Below are 23,465 nucleotides of genomic sequence, written 5' to 3'. Positions count from 1 at the left end.
AATGAGGCTCCTGCTGTGTTATTAGGGGACAGGAGGCCATAAAATTAGCATCTCCTGGAGGGCAGTACCACTTGAAACCTGGAGGAGAGACGCCTGTTTGGTTCACAGAAGATCAAAAGTTTTCCAGAACCAACATCTGGGATGGTGTAAAACTAAATACAACATAGAATGTTAAAACCACTAACATTTAATTTCGAAAACATTTTTCTAAGTACTAATAGATTTTTAACTAAAAGGGTATTATCTAATTTTAGAACTACTAGTCTAGTAAATGATTAATGTATTTGAAAATTGTACTATCTGGGACAATATCTGAATCAAATGGAAACTGAATGAAAATGTTTTGTTTAGTATTAGAAAATTGCTCAGGATTTAAGCTAAAGGGGGTTTTGGAAAATGATTGTGTTAATGCTTAGGATTGAATGTTATGTTTCATAGGTTAGAAAAAGGAATTGCACCTCATTTTGTTCTGTTGATTTTATGTGTTATTTTTTTTGTTTGTTTGTTTAAGGCAAAGATTTAAATCTTTTGAGATGTTGAGTGCAGATGAGCAAAACTGGGTTTTGTGAAGGTAACCTTTCCTTGAACCAAATTACTGGATTTAACTTTGTTCTGAGAATTTATGTAAGGAGAGATAATGGGAGACACTCCGAATTCCACAGGTATCTGTGAAGTCTTATTTTATGCTTTTATTTGCCCAAATGGCCCTAGAACCCAGAAGACCAGGATGCAGCTGCTTGCTCCATTGTTCTACCAAAGAGCAAATGACCTTTGATCTTTGGCGTAAATTAGGGGGAGTTCTAAGTTTTTCTGAGTGTTTAGGGTAGCTTCTGGTTGGTCAACCAGAGGTACGCCTTAATTGAATATATTAAAAAGGAAAGACACACCTTCAGTATAAGAGTTCGTGCACAGGAATAATAAGGCAGATAGCTGTTCCTATTTTGCCTTTTTGCACCAGCTCTCTCCAAAGACGCGTCTTTGCCTTTTCTATCTCTATATTTTTGTCTCAGGTAACGAATCTGCATCTCTGTTGTTCTGCAGTTTTGTTGTTAATTCATACGTTGTTTTGTATTTGGATTAAACTCTGTAATTCTGTGACGTCAACACGCATTGTTGTTTTCCTTGTGGCCACACGTCGCCCGCTGAGAGGACCTGGGATTCAGAGGAAGAGAGAGCCAAACCTTTTTCAAATTTAATTCATTTTAAAATATTCTTCCTTAACATTATGTATAAAAATGACATCTCACTTTAAAAAGATCTGTATGTGTGTGACTGTATCTGGCACATTTTTTGATTTGCTGGTTTTTCAGGACGAGCTGCCTATCACAACATGGCGGACTCTCCCACGTGACGCCTTTTTCTGCAGCAGCGAAGCCAGACCCCATGTTTTTCTCTAGAGGGCAGCACTGCGCATGGCATTGAACAGTTCTATCGGAATTGTGTTAGAAGAAGACAAACCGGATGTTTTGGCTACAAGCTGGCTAACATTCATGACGGATTTTCCCAGAAGTTACACATGTATTTCTCTCAGCCGTTTAAATAACTAAAGATACTCTGGTATTTCGTACAGTAAATACTACGATTTGTCCGTATATTTGCTGTTTCGTGAGCTCTGTTTTAAGACGTAGTTTAATTGTGCTATTTTTATTTTACTTCGAGTTTTCTGAATTGAACGACAACTTTTTTTCATTTCCCATCCAAATAAAACTATGGTTATTTTTCAAGCCTCCAATAAGAAAGAAAACTTTGACGACGAATTTTGAGTTGGAACAGCCAGAAGAGAATGTTTATTTTCATTTAAATACACCGTGTGAAATACACCGAGGTTAGTTTGTTTTCAAAAATGCCTCCAAATTCTCTGAACAGTTTGTATTTAGTAAGCAGTACCTTTTTTTTCTTTTTCTAATTCCAGAAGAAAAATGTCAAAACATTTCAAAAAGAGAAAACTAAATAGATTATCTTCATCTTCAGGCGAAGAAGAAGCGGTAAGAAAATTGTTTTATATTTAATGACTCTGCTTTTAGGATTTTACATGTTAAGGTTGTTCAGTCAACGAGCGTTCTTGCACATTGTATGATGATGCCAGCGTGCTAAAATGTTTCTGATTTTATAAAATCCACTACCTACAAGGGAAGAGCAAATTGCTTAATAAATGTGATAATGTATCTGAAGTACAATCATTCCTATAACTTTTGTTTCCCAAAAAAACCCCTATGTTTTCAGAGTTCAAACTGCCAAAATGATGCCTCCAAAAGGAAAAGTCACAAAAGAAAAAATGACGAAATGGATCGAAAGAGGTACAACAGACTTGCCGATACCAAATGAAGTTTGTAATCAGGACTCCAAATCTTATCTTCAGCAATTAGGTGGTCTTACATTTTTCAGATCTTCCTTATCAGAACAATTTATTTAATTTATTATGGCTATGTAAGCATTAGCAGTGTTGATGTGAGCAGATAAACATGGTAGAGCAAGGGCACAAAATCATATGTACATATCAATAGTCTGTTGAATATTTTGGGTACTTATTTTTTGTTCCAAATGCACTGCATCACATTCACTGTCTTGATATCTGGTTCAATATTTTTTACAACTTAACCCTAGTGTAACCCCATGTTTATATCATTTACTAAGCAAATACAAGCCAAAACTGAGAAATTCAGTATCAAAAACTACGTGCATCCAATTATTATGTAGAGAGGAGCTTGTGTTACAGCTACTACTTGAAATAATTATTTTCTGCTTGACTCACTTTTGGTCCTTCTCGTACTGATTTATGTTTGAGATCTTTGTCACAAACAAAGTCCTGTATAATTGTGAGGACTTTGGGTAAGTAAAATGATAAATGTTTTGCCTAAAGATTTTACAAATTAACGTCACCACCTTTCAACTCAGAACCATCTTGCCCTATAAAAACAGTCATGTATGGTTTGTCTCTGCCAGCTTTGTATGTCCAGACACAGAAGTTTTGGCTAATTCTGTTTTTGAAAAATAACTCAAATTCGACCTGATTGAATGGATAGAAAGACTGTCAAAGAACACCTGTACTTGAACAGAGATTATATTACACACTTGTGGTTCCTTTACTAAGTTTGTGTCATCAGAATGATTTGATTTGATTTAGAAGTACTGCAAAACACACTTCTTGGATTTTATTTTTTTGGAAAATCACATAACCTTTTATCTTTGCTTCAAAATTATGTACCTACTGAGATTTGGTCTGTCATATAGTTTGTGGTTGTGACAAAATAGGGGAAAAGCTCTTGGGATTAGAATGCTTTTGAAAGACACTTGTTCCCAGGTTAAATAGTTATTTCTGAGGATACCTTTTTTCTTCTTCTCCAACATGCAGCTCTAAAAAGGAACAGAAAAAATCTCATCAAGTTGACTCCCAAAGCTCCCGCCAGATAGCAAAACCTGTTTACAGACTGTCAACAACGAAGGAACAGCAGAAAGTCTCTCCTAAAGAAGTGCAGGTTAAAAACAATGGATCCTTGCAATTACATGGTGAAGGCCAATCCAGTATATCTACAACAACTAGGGAAATTAAAACTGTGACAAGGGACCAGTCAAAGTCCAATAAGGCAAGCTGTGCTGCTTTACTTAATCAGACAATAGAGAAGAAATTAAAAGACAAGTTTGATAAAAAGTGCTCTCAGGGCAGCTATTCCAAACAAAAAAATGAGCGAATGAGTAACAAGTTAGATGCTGCTGAACACAGAGATCACAAGCAGGGTTCAGAGAGGAGGAATGGATCAGCTAGGGAACCTTCAAGATCCTCATATGACAGCATGAATATTAAGACCCAAGAACCCATCTCATCTCACTACAAACATTTTCAAAAATGGAGCAACATGGAGCGAGACCAGAACACAAGTAAAAATGATCAATATAGCAGAAGTACGAGTATGGATGCCAAAAATCCCCCTACCACTGTCACACAGAAGTCTTGTATTTCACCGAAACTGTCTACGACGGTGACAAACCCAAAGAAATGGAAGAGCTTCACTTCAACCCCCAAGAGCAACAAATCCGAGCCACCACCATCCACTCTGAAACAAATAGGCTCCCTAAAATCTTTGCCTTTTAAATTAAATTTCAAAATACCAAAAAAGAGTCAGCCTGCACTTGCACACAGCTCACTCGGAAATAATAATATAGTGTCTTCAAACCAAAACCTCAAACTTAAGGATAACAAAGACGGCTCTGGAGCGAAGAAATTGGAGCCAACAACGGTGGAACCTTGCAGGCTTTTGGCTGGTTCCTCCAATTCTCCTTGTAAAGAACACAGTAAGAGGTCATCTTTGCCTGACCATCTCCGATCTGAAAGCCCACCAGCAAGAGATGCAAACCCTGAGCAATTCTTTGATCAGGTAAAAAAAATAAATAAAGCACCAATGATTAACCTTTAGGTGCTTTTTAATTTCTATCTGAAAATTATTTTTCTTTCAGGGTCAGGTAGCTGAAGAGCTTCATCTTGCTCGGTCTGAAAAGAGGCTTGAGGTAAATGTGAAGCAGAGCTACGGTGAACTCACCGGCATGGACATAGATTCTGGTGAGGAAGGAGCCGCAGAAACCAATGGTGAGGTTTTTTTTGTTTCCTTTTTAAAATGTCATTAAGGTTCAAATATTAACTGTGAAAACACAAAATGGGTGGCCTGTACGTACATAAATTTGCTAATTATTTTATAAAGAAAAATCTCATTCTCTGTGTCCTTGAGATGAGTTGTGGGTCTTTCAAACTCAGTCAGACTGAATGAAGAGTGTCTGAGAACGGTAACTTTCAAGTTTCAACAGAGATGCTTTGTCAGTCTTGACTTTGACTAGGCCATTTTATTACTATACTTTGATGAAAACCATTCATTCACAGTGTAGTTCTCTGCCTCCTAACTGGAGACAATGCAAATCCTTTCTGTAGAGCTGCATGTTTTTATCCAGTGTTTTGTTCAGTTTTCACTTGAGCATCAATTGACTTTACTTGTCTATTCAGACAGGGTTCCCAAACAGAAAACCCTAATCTTGGTTCTGGACACCAACATTCTCCTCAGTCACTTGGATTATGTGAAAAAAATCCAATCTTGTGGCCTTGAAGGTATTAAATATATTGTTTTTATGACTAAACCTGCTGCTTTTATAGTTCATTTCACATCTTTATGTTTCTAATTTCTCAGTTGAAATGTAAATTAATTATTAACAATATTGTTGTCAAAGAGCATTGCCTTCTGTCTTTGAAATGTAAAATATGTGCATTTCTAGTTACCTCAGGGTATGTTAGTTTGAAACAGAAAAATAAAAATCAGCCTCACACTCATTATGTGCATAAGAACTGGTAGCTTTAACAAGATCAATGCTGTTGAAGCGAAAAGTAATTAGTATTTATGGTTGTAATACATCTGTTATATCCATAACTAATAGTGAAATGTTCACTTTTATTGATGCATACATTCACTTCGGCTTGCTCTTTGTTCTCTCCTAGCATTGGGATTTCCAATTGTCCTGATCCCCTGGGTGGTTCTACAAGAGCTGGATTCCCTTAAAAATAGAAAAGGTCTGTCAGGATCGGTCGCCCACCTTGCAACTCCAGCCATCTCGTTTATTTACACCTCTCTGAAGAAGCGGGATCCCCACCTGTGGGGACAGTCCATGCAGCAGGCCACTCAGATCAGCAGTGAGTAGAGAATTTCCTGATAAATTACCTTGCTAGCTTTGAACCACATGTTTAGCCAAATAAAATTTTAAAATTCATATTTCCTTATTAATTACTTATTAATTCATTATGGTAAAATGCAGGAGAAACCAGATATGTTCATATACTGTGTAAAAGTACATCTCATTGCTTTTTGCACCATCTGGCAATGAATCTGACTAAATCTTTGCTGTTTTCATAAAACATTAATTAATGTTAATCATGTTATGTTTTGTTATCTGTTGCTTATGCTAATAATTAAGTTAAATATACATTAAGTGATTAAATAGATTCTACATTTTTGTAAGTTGTGAAGGTCATGAATTTTACTTTCAGAAATCCTGCCTGCTATTCATTTTTTCCCACTAGGTGGCACTCACGCTTAAGTGATTGTAAGGATGCCCATTATTGTAGCTGACAGGAGTGAAATTCAAGGACAGGCTGCCTCCATGTACAATCCCTAATGAAGAACAATAATTACATGTACTTTTGAAACACATTTTTATTTAGTGTAACTGTTTAAAAATGCATCCATCCTTTGTCTTTTATTACCTGGAGGATTGTTTTTACACTTTAATATGAGCACCATAGCAATGTGAAGTAAGCAGACTTAGATCAGACTGGTTTTCTGAGTCATTGTCGTCTTTTTGTCGTTTTCTTTTTTTGATCCTCAGATGGTCTGAATACCGAGAATAATGATGACAGAGTGCTGCAGTGCTGCCTGCAATACCAGAATATGTATCCAGAGTGTGTCCTCATCTTATGCACGTGAGTTGCCCCTCCCCCCTATAGTATGCTGCTGCTGTTGCTGCTGCCACCGCCGCTGTGTAAAGCCTGTTCTCAGCTAATAAAGCACACGCATGTGACTGTGCCAGATAGTTCCAGTTGGGATGAGAGAAACAGTGAGCCCAAAAAGAATAGATGTGCTGAGCGAGTGAATCTGGGTTCAGCCCTGGATTTGTTTTTGTCCACATTTGCAGTGGAAAATATTTTATTATGCTTTTGTTGTTGTGACTCATTTCTTTGTTGTTTCTGTTTCTACATGCAAAATTGAACTGGCATCTAATTAAAGCATCTCTTCTTTCCTCCCTAGTAATGATAAAAACTTGTCCAATAAAGCTGTCCTGAGTGGAGTGAGGGCTCTTAGCAAGGTTGATTTGGAGGCAGGGGTCAGGAGGTCAAAACATGGCCAACATTTCCTTCTTCACGTTCAGTCTCCTGTGCTGTCTCGTTTGAGCCATAACAGCTCATCTCCTGCGTTGAGCACAAGCTGCTCACCAGTCCAGCTTCCCATTCAGGATAGTGCAGGTTTTCCTCTAGCCATCCCAGAAAAAGGTGAGCCACTAAAAAACATGAGTTTGTGTTTGCAATTTCCATAATCCACCAGCAGTTATTAGCACATACTGTGCACTTAGTGAATTCACCAATACATTATTATTTTTCTGTCTCCTTTCACTTGTGTGTCCGTGTTTCCTTTAATGTATCCATAAAGACAGCTACAGCTAACCATGCTTGAGGCAACAAATACAAACAGACCTAGTGATTCTCATAATTCCTACAAACAGCAAAGGAGAAAGTAGAAATGCCTCTATGAATGTTTTTATGTAAATTATAAATATATATTGAGTTCAAAGCCTGTAAATAGTATACATGTATGTACATACACAGTATATATACATATATTTTATTGCAAAGTACATAAAACTTCTCTTTTTGTGTTCACATATGCTGGCATAGATCCACCTGGTAATTCCCCATCAGTAAAAGAAGGAAACTTTAAGGAGGCAGAATGGGACCTCAGCAGATATCTGTGTGAACTGGAAGACAGTTTGCGAGATGTGCTGTCTGAAGTGTTAGAAACCGAGATGAAGGCGGCTTATGACGAACTCTGGCAAGAGGTACATTTTCTAAACATTACAAAGGAATCGTTGCTTTTTCTGTGTTTGGCGTTCTTACACAATAAACATATCAGCTTGTATGATTGCTTTGCATTGAAAAGGATTGGTTTGTATGTAACTGGATACTTTGTCCAATTAAATGAACTGTATTGAATCTAAATTTAATGCACAAGATTCCTTCCTAAACAGGCTAAAAAACCCTTGACGCACGTATTGCCAAACATAGTGGAACAATTTACACAATTTAACAAGATTTCCATTTAACAGTAATGTTAGCCATGCAATTTCACCTTATTAGACTGCTTTACAAATTTAGTTATTGTCCCATTGTGTTTTTTTTTTTATTTTGTAGATTGTCTTTAAAAAACCTCCCTGGAGTCTTCAAGATGTCCTTCAGTGTTTTAAAAAGCACTGGATTGCTGTCTTTGGATACCTTGTCCCACGGAATATGTTGGAAACTGTTGGAAACCTTATCAACTTCTTTAGCTCAGGTATGAAGTCATGTAGAAGCAGGAAAAGATGAACTGTCATATAATTTGTTGTTTTCTGCCCATATTCTCCTTAACTAACATTGGATATAACGCTTTTTTTTCACTGTCAGACCAAACTAGGTGAGTTAAAATGACCAATATCATTTCTATTTGCTAATATGTCAGAGATTTATTTATTAAGGTCTAGAAAATCACAAATTTTCATACATTTCCTGAGCTTTAGAACTGTATAACTTTGGTCAAACGTTTGGTTTTTCTTCCACAAGCTTCTCTATTGGACTGAGATCAGGTTTTTGTAATGGCCATGCCAAAAGATTTACTTGGTTTTTTGTAGCCACTTTATAATCACTTTGGTGGTATGTAACGAACTGTAATAAGTTCATCTGTCATGTTTCTTGCTATACCATTTTTCTGCTCAGTCCATGCTGTTGGTCTTTTTAGTCCATTAAGTTGCTGCATTGTTTAATTTGGGACAGCCACTGTTTCTGGGAAATCGGAAGGTCTGACGATATCACAGTCTCCAAATTTGCCGGTTTCCTAGGAGATTATTCGAATCTTCCACAGAATGTAAACAACAGAGGGGAAATAAACACAGACAATCTTACTGTAATCTGCTAAATGGACCTGATTTGCTTCATTATCCCTTTAGGCACATACTTCACAAACTCCTGAAGCTAAGGAGCAGCTAAGAACTGTTATTAAAAAAAGTATGTTTCATTAACTTAATGCTGTAACAATCTGTAGTTGTAAAATGGAAAAAGAAATTGTGTTACTCTGGGCTAAAAATACAAAGTGATCCCCCAGATTAAGATGTTACAGTGTGGAGTGGGATGCTGTTGTCTGTCCTGGACTGTTCCACAAAACTACATCCAGAATTAGGTCATCTGCTAAAGTAGGAGACACCAATGTGTGTCAGAAAGATGCTGAGTAGCCGACTGCAGCGATTCTGTCCAAGATGTCACTGAGGATGCATTTTTACCGCTGCACGCCTACTGTGTTTTTATGAGTCAATCTGTCATTCAGCCTTTGTGTCAACCCATATCGGGGTGGAGGGTAACTGCTACAGCCATGGCACAAAAAATACATCTTACTGAATATCCTCTTGTCTTGAAAATCTGAGTGGAAAATATATAAAATTTGACCTTGCTCAGAGTTGTCCCTTGCTCACACACATGGTTTCTCAGAACCGCACAGCCTGGTCCTGAGCCAAGAATTTGAGAGTAGAGCAAGGAAGAGGGTGAGGATGAGGAGGCGGAGAAAGAGGAGGATGTAGGGATAAACTGTGAGTTAGGGCGAGAACAAATGTGGTGGTGGAAAAGTACTGTACAGAGTGCGTTAGTAACAGAATGTAGCTGGAATTCAAAGGAAAGGCTGCTGTCAGATGAAATGAAAAGTTAGGTTTTACTTTATAGGAAAAACATGCTTCTTCTCAATTTTATCTATCACTGTATTGTTCCTTAATCTTTATGAAACTAAGTGTTCAGTAATGTTTTCTCATATTTATACTGAGATTATTTTGCACATTGAACTCTATTAATATGGTGACTTCTGAAAACAGTTGTTGCACTTTATTTAGGGATATCAGTAAAAGGGGCTGAATTATGAATGCATGTTACACTTTTTGGGCTCACCGATGTACATTTATCAAGATACTTTACTTCATCTGGTGCTTTATCATGCACAACTTCTTGTAGTGGTAGGCATGTGTAATTTTGAGTAACTGCAATCTAAATATGGATTCCATGAAAAACAATTCAAGATGGCTAGTTTTTGGCCAATGTTAACAGGCAGTAGTTGCAGTCAGTTTATAACCAGCACTGTTTGCTTTTCTGTGTTTCCTCAGGTGAAACCGTTTCAACTTTAGGGTTTCTACAAGAAACTAAGGAGTTAGTGAAAGCATTTGGGAAAAGTTCAAAACTTGTCCCTGGAACCCTCACTGTGATCGAAAATATTTTGAATAAGGCACAGTCACAGGTAAGTTTAAACAAAATTGAAATCTAAATGTAGCTGAAGGTCAGGCTTCCACATTTAATCAATTGGAATTAATCTATATAGAGCTGTCTGGATGAAGTATTGTCATATATAGAATCATAGAATACCCCAATTAATCTCTTTAAAGCTTCATAAAAAACAATATTGAGTGTCATTATGCCAAACACCAACTTCTAACTCAGTACTTAATATCTTGAGGCTAACTGTAAACCTTTCTCTCACTGTAGCACCATTCGTCTGGGGAGCAGGAACTGTCTGCTGGTGATGTTGTCATGAATGATGACGAGTCTGTAGAAAAGCAGCCAGGATCGGCTCACATCTCTTCACAGAAAGTGTGGGCTGTGTTCGAGAATATCTGGTCTCAAGTGTGCCAAACTAGGTGAGCTAAAAGATTGAACAGTTTACACACACACTCATCATTACTGCTACTGTAAATGATTCAGGGCTTTCAGTTGTATATCCTGAATGTCTCTTTGGAATTAAAATTTCAGCCTAAATCTTTCTGAGCAAGTTCAATTTGAGGAGTCAAGATAGGATTCTGAACACCTTGAACCCTGCACCAACTATCAAGCATGGGATCATTTTGAGGTTCTGCTTAGCTGCCAGTGGTTCTAATGCATTGCACAACATGGGTGGTGCAATGAAGATGAAGGGCTATCTCCAAATAACTCAATCTAACCTCAATTCAACATTTAGACGGTTGAAACTTAGAAATAGTTGGGTGTTGCACAATCATCCTTAATGCAATCAGGTTAACATTAAGCTGATGGAAGAGCCACAGCCACGTGGAAAATCTAAGTACAATATTAAAAGGCAGTAATCATGCCAGAAACAAACAACTTAAAATGAGCTCTACCATTTATTTCAAGAAAAGTCCTCAAATATCTAATCAAAAAATAGCCAGAATCTTGTGGACATCCATCTACTGCGTATTATCATTTGTTGATGTAGGGCTTTAGGGATTCTGAAGTTTTATCTCCTACTGTTAATGGGATTGTTGTCAGTCCACCACAGAGTAACACGGAAAAACAGGATAAACTATTCACATGATTTTATAGTTTGTGTGACCATTTGTAGGTGAATCGTTGAAATTCTTAATGAAAAAAAAAACAAAAAGGATGAGATTCATGTCCATGATGAGTGCATGTGAACTTACATTTTATGTTAAAAACATAGTATGATGTAATTGTTAAAAGGATAAGTGTTTTTCTGAGTAAGTTCAATTTCCATGGTTCTGTCAGTTAAATTTAGCAAAACATGTTAAAGTGATTACATTTCCTCAGGGCTTAAGAACTAAAGTCATGATTGAAACATAAAAGGTGAAGAAGTTAATCCCAACACCTAAGCAATTTTCAGCCACAGAACAACATCCTGGTTTGTTTTGATATGTGCTTTGTTTTTTTCCCATTCCATTGACCTAAAAGGTCATTTGTTTCTGTCACGTTTCAGTTTGGAAGTGTTCAAAGCGCTCAGCTTTGACCCTCACACTATGCAGGCCGCTCCACCGATGGGACGTCGTCCGCCGCCACAGGACGCTGTGGCCTGTTTGCACAGACTGTCCTCGATGGTTTCACAGCTGCTGCAGGCGTTTGGCAGGTATGTAAGCCAGCTCATACTGCAGCTGTCTTGCTAAACGTAACCTTTAGACATCTCACATTCTACCTTCAGTTTGTTTTGTTTAATTAGCTCTCCTCTATTGCAGCCATTGCTTCTTTTAAGAGATACGTATCTTAAAATGTGCTACATTTGAATGTTTCTCGTTAATGCTCATCTTTCTATCATTTTCCCATCATCCCCATAAGTCTACTTTCACTAAGCCCTCTTACAGAACAAGCTTGAGCCTTTTCACTTGCTTTCAGGCCCTTCTGTCTGTGCTGCCAGTCCATCTAAGAACCCATTTTAAACTGCCTTCTCCCTGTCTAAGCCAGATTTCCTCTTCCTGTGTCCTACTTATATGTGTGTGGGACCTGTAAGACTTGGTTGGCATGTAGTATTGGTCAAGAAGTGTAATCCTCTTGACCTTGTCACTTTTCCTTAACTCTGTTCCCATGATGCAGCAGTGACCATTGATGCACTTTGGTGCTGCTTATTTTACCACATTGCTGCTGATAAAGAAATTAGAAACTGAAAAACCATTTCATTGTATCTGCTTGGACAATAACCACACTGAACCAAAATGTATTGTTAAATCATATGAGTATCATACAGTTGATGGAAAGATTGATGGAACTAAATACAGACAACAATGCAAGAAAACTTGTTAGAGGCTATAAAAAGCTTGAGACAGGAGGGAAGTTCTGCAACTCTGAAAATTCATGTTCATGACTGATCTAGAACCCTTTTTTAAAGAACAATGTGCAAAAATGTTTCCTCCTTTCATATCAGAAGTGTGCTGCTTTGTTTGGTCTGTCATACAAAATATATTATGATGTGCGTGTGACATGTAAAAATGAGTGAAGCAAAGTTTCAAGGGTATGACTACTATTGCAAGGAACTTAGTATTGATTATTCTACAGTGAACTTGAACGTTTGACTGACTAACTTCCATTTTTCTCCTTTTCCCAGAGTGCTAACTTGTTTTCCAGTTGGGTTGGTTTAGTTGGGTCAGGTATTTTTTTTTTCTGTTTCAAAACAGAATGTTTGGGTGCAGCACAGATTTTTTATCAACTTGTTTCACGTTGTTTTCCAATTACTTGGAGCTGACACACATAACGTCTGTGGAAAATTTAGGAACATCTTGGATAACAGCAACAACCCCTTTTTTTGTCGCCTTGTGGACATTTTAATATTCTGTGGTATGCATGTAAATAATAAAACCAGTGGAAGCTGAAATCTTTTAAACAGCTCAACTTTTAACTTCTAGTTATGGCGCATCTTAGATCATCCTTTCTGCTTGAATAAAGCAGTGAGCCAGAAGCTTTGTAAATACCATAATATTAATAATTTATCCTACTCTTTCTGTCAACTCATAGAAAAATGTAGGGCAGCTATGCCTTTTCTTTATAAACTTTTTAGCTGCTTATGTAAGTGTTCCTTTATTAAAGTTATGCCTGTCTAAAACCCACTTCTCCTTTCGTGTCTCACACTCAAACACATCTGAAGATCTTGCAAGTAAACATGCAGAGCTGGTGTCCCAAATGAGATCTACTCTGGACCCTCCGCTATTGAAAAACAATTTCTTGCTGGAGGCGTTGACTGTTGAAGTTTGAAATGATTGGATCTGACTTCATCCAATCGCTAACACTTGGCCATTATGTATGTAACACACCAGCTAGATCACGAAGGAAGCTATGCTCTTAACTTACCGTAAACTGTGTGCGCTTTAAACAACCATCACACACTGTGAAGAGACAAGTGCAGAGCAGAATATTGTCTTTGTCAGAAATAAAATGTCTTAAACATTCCTCTTGCTCCAATTTTAATTGATTAGTATTAGGAACCATGGCTTTCCTCATCCTCTGATGCCGTTGCTAAGCCACAAACATGGACAGATTCCAATTATTGACTAATGCAGAAAATCACAACTCATCCTTCTGTTCACTGATTGGCCCTGTTGAATTTCAATTGGAGAAATTGAGCTCAATGGCAGAAAGCCCAGATGGAGCAGTGAAGGTAAATGAGAAACAAGCAAAAATGTGTTGGAAGGAAACAGTCAGGCTAGTTGTATCAAAGCATTACTTTTTACTCTCCTTATCTAGAAACCTTTGACTGTATGGGATGAATGAATCACATTCTCTGATTTCTATTATATAATTTTAAAAATATATTTATCTCATTGTTTTGTTATCTGCAAATATTTACTTCTGTCTGTTGCTTCAGTTAAATGTAGTTCTTGTTGTGATGCTTTATTACAGACGTCCTGTGATGGCGAGATGTCCTTTTGGGACTTGACATGTGATAGGACTTGCTTAACAAAGGCCTTTTGTGATGAGGATTATGTCACCTTCAGAACATCACAAATGTTGCATATTTAGTTGCACATGCAGCTTTTAACCAGTAAAATCTTAAAATCTTATTTTCTTGGATCTGTGTGAGATTTCGACCTCAGTCTGGTAAAACACTCCTGCTGCCACTCATTTCCGTCATTTTGGAAATCTTGCTTCACTAAGGGAGGGGAGGAGAATTCTGGCAGCTTCTGGGAATTTCTGGCAGCAGCAACATTTGTACCACGGGCAGCTTCTTTTTGCTGCACCTCTGAGCCTGTTTGGAAAAACTAAAACTCTGTTGCTCAGAGCAACATTACTCAGTTTTGCATTAATATTTCTGCAGGTTCTCTCATGTAAATGGGCATTTTGCTTAAGTTTAATTTGCAAAAGGGAAAGCAACTTTGCTCCTCTGCACGCCCAGTTCTGAGTAGCTATTACCTCTATACACCTACTAGTAAATCCTCCCTACTTTTTCGTAAAGTAACCTTTATGTAAAGGAACCTTTTTATTGCCTGCTTCCTTTTAAAATCTGGTTTGCTATGTGTACTTTCTGTTTATCTTTTCTTTCTTGCATATCATTGTGCACATGTTCATGTGTATGGGGATAGCATTGCCTAGGAAACAGCCAGTCTAGTTTTCACGTGTTTGGGCATGTCTCCCTTGCGCTCATTTTTCCTCCGTCTGCAGGCTATTTGTAGATCTTTTAGAACTAGTGTGCACAAATGACCATTGTGTTTTTCTCATCTTCCCTGGTTTAATCTGATTTCTTTAAGAACAATTATTGTTGTATCCCTTATTTAGCATTATCTTAGGTAAGATTCAATGATTTAACATACTTAAAGAAGCTTTTAGAGCATTATCTATAGGTGAGGCGACCTCTGAAATCTCTTTTGTCTCTTAGGGTCTTGTCTTCGACTCCGGGTTTAGAGGAAGTCCATGCACTTCTCAGTATTATTTACTCCAATAAGGTTTGTACTGCATCAGAGTTGTGGATATAAAACTGGCCTCATTTCATAACCTTCTTTGCTCCCTGTGGTCTCATGCCACGTTGGGCTCATCATGCGCATTTATTTAGATTAGTGTGTGTCTGTTCTGTTTCAGCTTGTCAGTGAAGAAGCCAGTTTAACAGCTAAAGACCTCCTGGATTGTTTCTCCCAACCAGACTACAGGTAGGTAGGCTACAAACACAGACATAATGATGGAAAAAATACACATTACTGATGAATTGTTGATTTTTCAGGACCTGTTTTTTCTCTGAAGTTTGTTTGGGTTTTTTTGGCCTTCTGTTTCTTCCAAACTGAATACTCATTCAAACCAGTTCTCTGAAATCTTGCAACCTTTGTTGCTGCTTGCCCGGGCAGCTATGTGCTTCCACCTTCGCTATAATAACCTTCCTTGTTGACATCCCCAGCAGGTCTCACAAAGACCGTGTCCATGCCAACATTTCTGGACAATTGGGACATTTATTATTAACACTTTTCTCTGAAGGATCCATTGGGGCTTTTCATTTCCATGACAATAGACTGGTGTTTGCAGTAACTTTATACTTGTTATTATCACAAAGGGTTACCTATTCCTCTCACAGCACACTGTGTTGGTTCTATAGATGTTTCTTTCTTTTTATTTACGAAGAGCAGAAATAAACAGATGTAATGCCTGCTTAGAAACCTGGTGGCATTAATAAAAATAATTACAGTTTAACAAATCTTGATCATGGATCTACAGCTGAAACCAGATATCTACATACACTGTATCAAAAGACATATAACCATTTTTTTCTTGCTGTTTGACATAAAATCCTTATAGAATTGTACAGGATCACTAAAGTATTCATATTTGCTGAATGTCAAAATAATGAGATGAGATTTTAGACAAATCTTTATTACTTAAGTTTGAAGATTATATACACTATAATGGATACACCTTTAAACAATTTGGGAATCTCCTGCAATGTCATCTATAAAACATTGGATCTACACTAAAAATGTATTTTAATCTACACTAAAATATATTTGGTACATGGCAAAAAAAGTCCCTATTTATAAACTGATGGGCCAAATCCATATATTAGAAATTGCAGTAGAGATGGAAAAGAAAGGATTTGGAAATGCCAGTTTTAGATAGATAAAATTACAGTTTTATCTATGGTGAATGTGAGAATCTGATTTTGCATTTTAAAATATTCTTGTTCTTAAAGATTCAGGAATAATAATAATAAAACTGCATTTTATTTGTCAGTGCCTTTCAAGACACTCAAGGACATTTTACAACATTAAGAACAAAAATTAAACAGAAAAAAATGGCTATAAAGACACAACACTACACAATAATCAATAAGGAGTGTCAGGCCTCTCCTTTTCCAGTGCACAGAAAGTTGGGTAAGGTTTTTCTCAGAAGCAGATTTTGCCTTTATGGCTCGTCCATTTTCTCTTGTCCAAATACTGTGAAAGGTTTACACTTCTTTCAAGGTACTGCATTCACAGTTTTAGAAGCTGATGCAATAGAGAAAACATGCTTGGTGAAATGAGCTCTCACTTTTACGTTACACTGACAAGTCTTGAAATGAAAAACTCAAGTCTAAACAGATTTAAGTGGAAAGTCTGAAAGATTTGGTTATGAAATAGCTAAAGTTGCTCAAAAACTGAAGTGTTCATCATGCACTTGATCTGTTAAATATTACATGTTTAGTGGTAAAAGTTTTATACGATTATTAACTTTACTGTGGAGATAATGTTTACATTTAAAATTGCTTTCAATGCAATGCAATAAGTAAGTGTAAGATCATGGAATGTAACTTCTTAACTTCCTATTAGGACAAACAAATGAAACTTACAAGCAATAAATAATACCAATAGTTCATAAGTGCAGAGATAACAAATATGCACAACCTCAGTAAAGCAGAAAACTACTACACTCCTAGACAAACGGATTCACCTTCCTGCCGGTGAATTGCAATGTTTATGCCTGCAGGTAAAACCGAGCTGCTGCCATAGAAACAAGTCACAGGTCTCACTCCTAAACTGATTATTTGTTATTATGCGTCTCCTACTATTACAACCACCTGACAGCCAGAAACATGTGCTGATGGTTTTGTAACCACAGCATGTAAAACACTGACTGTACCTGACATTTACTTTGTTAGGGTAGAGTAGAATAATCCCTTATTTGTCCAGCAAATGGGACAATCAAGTAGCATTAGAGCATAGGAATAATATTCCATCTGTACGTATTCAGATTTTTATATTGAGCAAAATAGGCTACAGGAATCTGTTATATGTCAACATTTTTTCTATTTTCATTACCGTTAAATCACATAGGTTTGGTGCAAAGTTTGACTGTTATGTCATAAATGCCGATACATCATTAGTCATGAAGTGCTTCCTGTAGTGACTGGTTGTATTTGCTCCTGATGATGAGGAAACACAACCTGCCTGTCACCTCGACAGGCAGCTTCTCAGCAGTTATCAGTAATGTTATCCCCGCTCTGGTTACAGCAGGTCACCGCTGATGGACTCCGTTAAGCTGGCTGTGTTGTGATGGTAAATTTTTTATCCTCAACATTCCCTGTGAAGCGATCTGGGCCTTTACTTAGTGCATACATTACCGCCGCCGTTAAATATTTGATCTGTGTGCGCAGAGGCGCCGTATGATGTCATGAGTTATATAATGCCCAATTGAGGCTTTCCAGTCACTGAATAGGAGAGTCAAGTGGGCATCAGCTGATAAGATTCAACCGCGTCAGGTTGAAAATATATTAATATTATTCATTGATAGGTAAACATAATCAAGTGAAATCTTTGGTTTAACATTTTGGACAAGACTTTATTTATTAGCAGCAGTTGTTATTCATTCAGAATAAAGTGTATTTTGTCTCTGTTAGGAAGCAGAATCTGAAAGCATTGGGAAACACTTTGTGTGTTTGCTGAATGTCTACAAAATTAACACGTAGCTTTAACTGTGTTTTTTCTTAGTGGTAAGAAAAAAAACTATCTTCATCTGCTTGTCTTTCTGATGTCTCATATCCTCTACTAAAAGAACACTAAAATGCTGGAAATATTTAAAAAATATATGCGACCTACCCTGCACTACAATGTCTTCAGTGATTGTTTTCCCTGCTAATGGTCTGTGGAAAGGATTTTCCTATTTTTAAAGTGTCTGTTTTCCAGATACTTTTGCTTATCTGTCGATTTCTTCACATGTGGATGCTTCATCAGTGTGGAAGGCTAATGGCTTTTAATGCGGCACAGCTTAGCTGTTGAGTAACACTTCTGATAAACCCAGTGACTCATTTTCCAAGCTGCACTCATCTCTCAAGTTCTTTGTGGTGTGAATGCCTGTTCGAATGTGTTTGAGCTGCTTGTCTTTCCCTGCAGGAATCACATTTTGTCACGTTGCACACAAACTTCTGAGTATATTATTGGGATTTTATGTAACACAACAGCACAAAGTAGTGCATAATTACAAAATAGAAGGACATGATGCATGGTTAACTTTCTTTTTACAAAAAAAGTGTAGCATTGTATTTTGCCTCCTTGACTCTGGTATCCCTAAATGAAATCCATTGTATCATTTATCGTGATGATTTTCTTATCATGATAAGAATTTAGATTTATCGTGGTCACGATAAATTCTAATTGTTTAACAACCCCAAAACTGCCTGTGTTGTCATGATTGATAGTTTTACTTTTTTCTCTACTGTTCAGTGACCATATGAATAAATAACAATAAATTTGAAACTATAATTAAATGCAGTCATTGTGGGCTTGGTGGTGGCAGCATCTTGCTGTGGTAATGCTTTTCTTAGGGGAATTTGAGCGTTGATTGGAAGATGAAGGTAAATGCAAGGCTATGCTGGTGAAAAACCCAAAAGCCTGCAAAAAATGGAGGTTTATCTTCAGCAAGGACAGCCACGCTCAGTCTGCAACTAGGATGACATTAAATCAATTTAAATCAAAGAACATTTATGTATTAAAATGGCCTAATCAAAGTCCAATCCAGTCTGACTTAACTTGAACTATAATAATTGGCAAAAGAAAACTCCCCTGTAGTTGTAAAAAATAAATAAATAAAACATACAACTCACGTATAATTTTCCTTCCATTGCATCGTCATCCACTAATTTGTTTGACTTTATTACAAAAAATTCCCAATAAACTATACTAATGTTAGTGGCTGCTGGGTCAAACTGATTCAAAAAGTTCATGGGGCATGAATACTCGCTCAGCTTTAAACCACAGCTTTTTAGGTCAGTCATGTTTGTCATATGTTGTTCTCTCCTCCGTTGGCTTCGTCTTCAGCTGATATTTAACGGAAGAGTTAAACTGTTTCTGAAAGAACGACCATGAAAGCGCTCCTCTGCTCCGCTCAATTTAGCAAACCCACAGGGAGCAGAGCGTTGTTCGGCAGGAGGAAGCCTAAGGGTGCACATTGCTTAATTTTGTGTTCAGTGTATTTAATAATGCAGCAAAGAGAAATGGCTTCATTTGAACAGACAGCTTGGTCTTTTTGAGCTGTCCTCTTCTAATGCAGTGGTAATTATTTCACTGCTTTCCACAGTTTTACATGCAAATGATGTAGTTTGTTTATTATTTAATTTAAATGAACGACACCAGACATCTGTGCAGTGGTTCACAAGAAAGAAAACAAGTAGTAAATCTTTGCAAGTTTTTTTTTTGTTGTTTGTTTTTCAGCATCATGAAGGTTGAGAAAGAATCACATGCTCAGATTTGTTGGTTGTGCCAGGTCAACATTAATTATGTGTATTTTTGACCTGCAGAGCAGTTGTTCTCTGGTATCTAACTCCCTAAAAAAGCAAAGTACCCATCCTTTATTCATCCGGTTCAGTGACCTTGGTGCAAAGTCATCTTTCTGTCATTGAAACATGACTAGGAGCTTATAACTTTGAATCGGAAGGTATCGATGTGCATGCAGTGACAGTAACTGAACGGATAAACCAGCTGAGCAGGTGCAGACCAGTACATCCTGAGTGCTGCCAAAACATGACGGGAGTAAACCTGACATCACAGGTTGAGCAAACAAGCAGCTGTACGCCTGCTTAACGAAGAGGGAAGAGGACAAACGGATGAATGCTGGGTGAAAACAGCGAGGGGCAAAAGCCAGAAAGTTCTTCCTGCTCTCCCTCCGTTCCTCCCTCCCTCCATCGGGTCTGTAGTTACGCAATGTTCTGATGGAAATAAAGCAGAGGAGGAGACAAACAAGCAACAAGCTCCCTCAGTGTCTCGCTGCTAAGCAGCCGTTGTCACGACTGTAGTGTTCTGTGTTCTTTCCTGGGAATTTGAAGCCGCCTGTGGTGTTTTCAGAAAAAAAGAAATGAAACCAGAGTTCGGTTTGGTGGAAATGTGGATAAGTAGCTGTCACTGGAAGCTATGATGTAGCTGTTCCTTCACTGGCCTAAATCGGAGAAGTGTGACTTATTACTACTGCGGTGGTTAATCAAACTCAGTAAATCAGAATATTACCAAAAAGTTAATTAATTAACATATTTCATTTAAAAAGGTGAAACTCATCATGTTACACAAAGAGCATTTGAGGCATTTTATTCTGGTGATTTGATGAATGCGGCCTTTTGAAACAGAACAATCAGCAGGGAACTGGTGACTACTCAGTTGTCTTGCAGACAACCCCAAATAAAGGGTAAGCCAGAAAAGGTCATTGCTGAACATTTTGGTTTTAAAATAAATTGTACTGTATCCAATCTCATTAAGGGAAAGTTAAGTCGAAGGAGAAATTGCGGCTTAAAAAGTGCACAAGTAACAGTGAATCAACAAAGCCTGTAGAGGGTTGGTAAAAAATAAAATAAGACATAGATGAAACTAAATTTTGCACTTAATTTGGAAATTGACATCCCAGAGTCTGGAGGTAGAGCCATAAGCATCTATATAAATAAACATATGAACTATAACACTCTCCTTATGATAATCACTAAAAATTTCACTTTTTAATGGCCTGTCAAACCTAGATTGATCTATATTATAAAATCTGTTCATCCATAATTTTGAAAAGAAAAGAATGACTCCCGTTTCTGTTCATCTGTGTATTTAACCAATTTAGTTAGAATTATTCAAGCCTTTTTTCACCTTGTCCACTATAACGTAAATGTTCTTACATTCAAATTAGAGAAAAACCTCAGGATTGACCGATTAGAGCTGATTTCTTTTAAGAAGCTGCTTCATGGATATAATGCAGTTTACCCCTGCAATATTTTCCAACCATGTGATGGAAAATATCTGCAGTTAATTTCAAGTGCTTTGGAGCGCTTGAAAGCTGTTGCCATAAAGCAACATGTGGGTAAATAAAATCTAATTGCGAGCGAAACATTCAAGCCTTGGCGTGAGGAATCAAAACAGAGGGATAGCTGGAACATCGTGAGATGTTTTTTTTTGGGGGGGGGGGAATTTGTTTTGTTTTTACTGAGGGGAAAAAATGCAGTGGTCAGGTTATAATGAGGACTAAATTGTAAACAAAAACAAAATGAAAGCAAGTAGCAATTTTCTGTAACACACAGTTCTGCATAAGAGAAAGAACATGTGGGTGTTTCAGAAAACTACAGGTAAGCCTCAGATCAGAGCTTTCTTCCTCTGCTCCAGACTTCATCCATTTCTTTGTTTCCTATCAGCCAAACGTCTTCTCGTCTGTTTCCAGGGAGAAACTTGGAGTTGGAGGAAACCAGTTATTGGAGCTAAAAAAGGCCTTGGATGGTTGTGTTCAGACCAGAGGGCAGAACTTTGCCTTCACCGCACCATGCTGATGAAACTCAGGGTCCCATTAACATCAACCACCGGCTGCCTGTAAAAACCTAACCTGTTCCTTCGATTAAAACCTTTGATGTTGACAGCAATTCTTTTTTGGACCATTTTTCCACACTTGTTTCCTCTCTAAACACCTTCACTATAACAGAAACTGTTTTGCTTTCTTTGTTAACTGGTGTCTAAATATGTTTATTTTTTTATTCTGTAATTTGTGAGGTTGTTCTCCAGTTTGTGGTCAGGTCATAATGTAAATGTTCTTTCATTAAAACTACAGAATGAAAGAACATTTGCATGTTATGTTTGTATTTGTATGTATTTTTCTAGTATGTAATCACAGATCACATTTTTTTTTTTTATCTTTCAGGTAAAATATTAAATTTTCAGGTATATATTTACTGGTATTATTGGACCAAATGAATGTGTGATGAGGTCACACTGAAGCTTTAATTTTAGTTTTACTATTGTTGCCGCTTACTTGTAATTTTGTATTGTATTTATTGCTGGGCCTTATTTCAAATGAAACTTCATTGACAGAAAATAACTAATTCTATGCAACTGTGGCTGTGTTTCTTAGAAGAAAAAAAAAAAGAAATGGCACCTTCTTCCAAAGCACTACAAAAAATTGTGAATGATCTACTGAATGTTGGACCTTTAACATTTTTGAAGTTAATGAAGTATTTTTTGTAATGTTCCAGGTTCGATGGGAGCCTTATTGCTTTCCTGCTGTCAGTCTTCCATAAAGGTCAAATTCTTGGCATGTATGGCCAGTATTTGTCCTGTTGACACATTTTCCCACCTGAGCTCTAGATTTCTGCAGCTCCTCCAGAATCACCAAGGGGCTCTTGGCTACTTTACCGTTTTTCATGATGAATTGAACAGTACTTACCATTTTACATTTACATATCACAAAAAAAAATAATTTCTGAAGCTTGTGGTTTAAGGGCTATTAATGCTTCTGCAAGTCGCAGCATATCTCCCCCCAACTGTCGCCCCATGATGGGCTGGCAACCTGTCTATGATGTTTTACCCAATTTTTATTAGAGATAGGCATTAACCCCGCTGCAGACCATGCAAAGCTGGTGCTTTAAAACACTTTTTCTGTTTCATACTATTTTTTTCCATTTCCATGCTGGTTTAAAATGCTGAGAAGCCCGGATCAAACAACTGGTTTGTCACTTTAAAGCTTGGAGTTACTGATGTGATTGCACCTTAGAGATGGTAAAGATAGCTGAATAAGTTTACGTTAGCAACCACTGCATTATAGAGTTGGAGTGTTATAAATTCTTTGCGCCAACTTAAAAAATGTGTGTACAAGTTTTTACTCTTGTAAATTAAATCTTACACTCCTAAAGTCACTTTGTCTGATTTCTTTGCTCAAGTTGAAGCTTTTCTGTCTGTTACAGTTCATGTAACGTGTCTGATTCTCTGTGCACGACCTCATGCGGCTGCATGCGTGTGGGATGATTAAATGGATTAAACCCAGGTGACGGCAGCAGACAGGCTGAGATTACACCGGCTGTTACAGTGAAGAGTTGCTACATGAGGAGACGTCATCCAGACAAAAGCAAAGGTAGAGCAGGGTTTAGGGTCACTGATAAGGAGAGCCAATAATGATCAGAACTTTATGTCTTCATAAAATCTCAGCACAGCTGGACAGTGAAGAGACATAGTTCGGATTAAATTTTCTGAAGCAAAAATCAGCT

The 23,465-nt window shown here is 37.3% G+C and overlaps 1 protein-coding gene across 4 annotated transcripts; it reads left to right on the top strand.

Annotated features, from left to right (window-relative positions):
* The first annotated feature begins 1,445 nt into the window (after positions 1 to 1,445).
* Positions 1,446 to 21,851, top strand: swt1 (SWT1 RNA endoribonuclease homolog). 4 transcript variants are annotated; one of them, XM_044129985.1, is made up of 17 exons: positions 1,446 to 1,825; positions 1,913 to 1,985; positions 2,224 to 2,297; positions 3,353 to 4,373; positions 4,453 to 4,582; positions 4,991 to 5,092; positions 5,477 to 5,668; positions 6,364 to 6,454; positions 6,780 to 7,021; positions 7,424 to 7,584; positions 7,937 to 8,075; positions 9,919 to 10,049; positions 10,295 to 10,446; positions 11,517 to 11,663; positions 14,895 to 14,961; positions 15,095 to 15,162; positions 21,656 to 21,851. In XM_044129985.1, exons 2-17 carry the CDS (start codon positions 1,920 to 1,922, stop codon positions 21,759 to 21,761), a joined length of 2,889 nt encoding a protein of 962 aa, XP_043985920.1. In that variant the 5' UTR covers positions 1,446 to 1,825; positions 1,913 to 1,919; the 3' UTR covers positions 21,762 to 21,851. The 4 variants fall into 4 exon arrangements, with proteins under 4 accessions (XP_043985920.1, XP_043985918.1, XP_043985922.1 ...); XM_044129983.1 differs by having other exon boundaries at positions 6,361 to 6,454; XM_044129987.1 differs by having other exon boundaries at positions 6,361 to 6,454; positions 15,095 to 15,166; positions 21,656 to 21,739.
* The last annotated feature ends 1,614 nt before the right edge of the window (positions 21,852 to 23,465 follow it).

This window comes from Gambusia affinis, linkage group LG10 (assembly GCF_019740435.1).
Source record: "Gambusia affinis linkage group LG10, SWU_Gaff_1.0, whole genome shotgun sequence".
NCBI lineage: Eukaryota > Metazoa > Chordata > Actinopteri > Cyprinodontiformes > Poeciliidae > Gambusia > Gambusia affinis.
Note: the sequence above shows the minus strand (reverse complement) of the source record. Positions and strands in the feature narration are given on the sequence as shown.

What these genes read in the sequence shown, in the direction of transcription:
- swt1 (XM_044129983.1), top strand. Translation starts at nt 1,920, where the DNA reads ATGTCAAAACATTTCAAAAAGAGAAAACTAAATAGATTATCTTCATCT. An exon ending in TCTCAAGTGTGCCAAACTAG is followed by an intron (nt 10,447 to 11,516) that starts GTGAGCTAAAAG and finishes GTCACGTTTCAG; the next exon opens with TTTGGAAGTGTTCAAAGCGC. An exon ending in CTGCTGCAGGCGTTTGGCAG is followed by an intron (nt 11,664 to 14,894) that starts GTATGTAAGCCA and finishes TTTGTCTCTTAG; the next exon opens with GGTCTTGTCTTCGACTCCGG.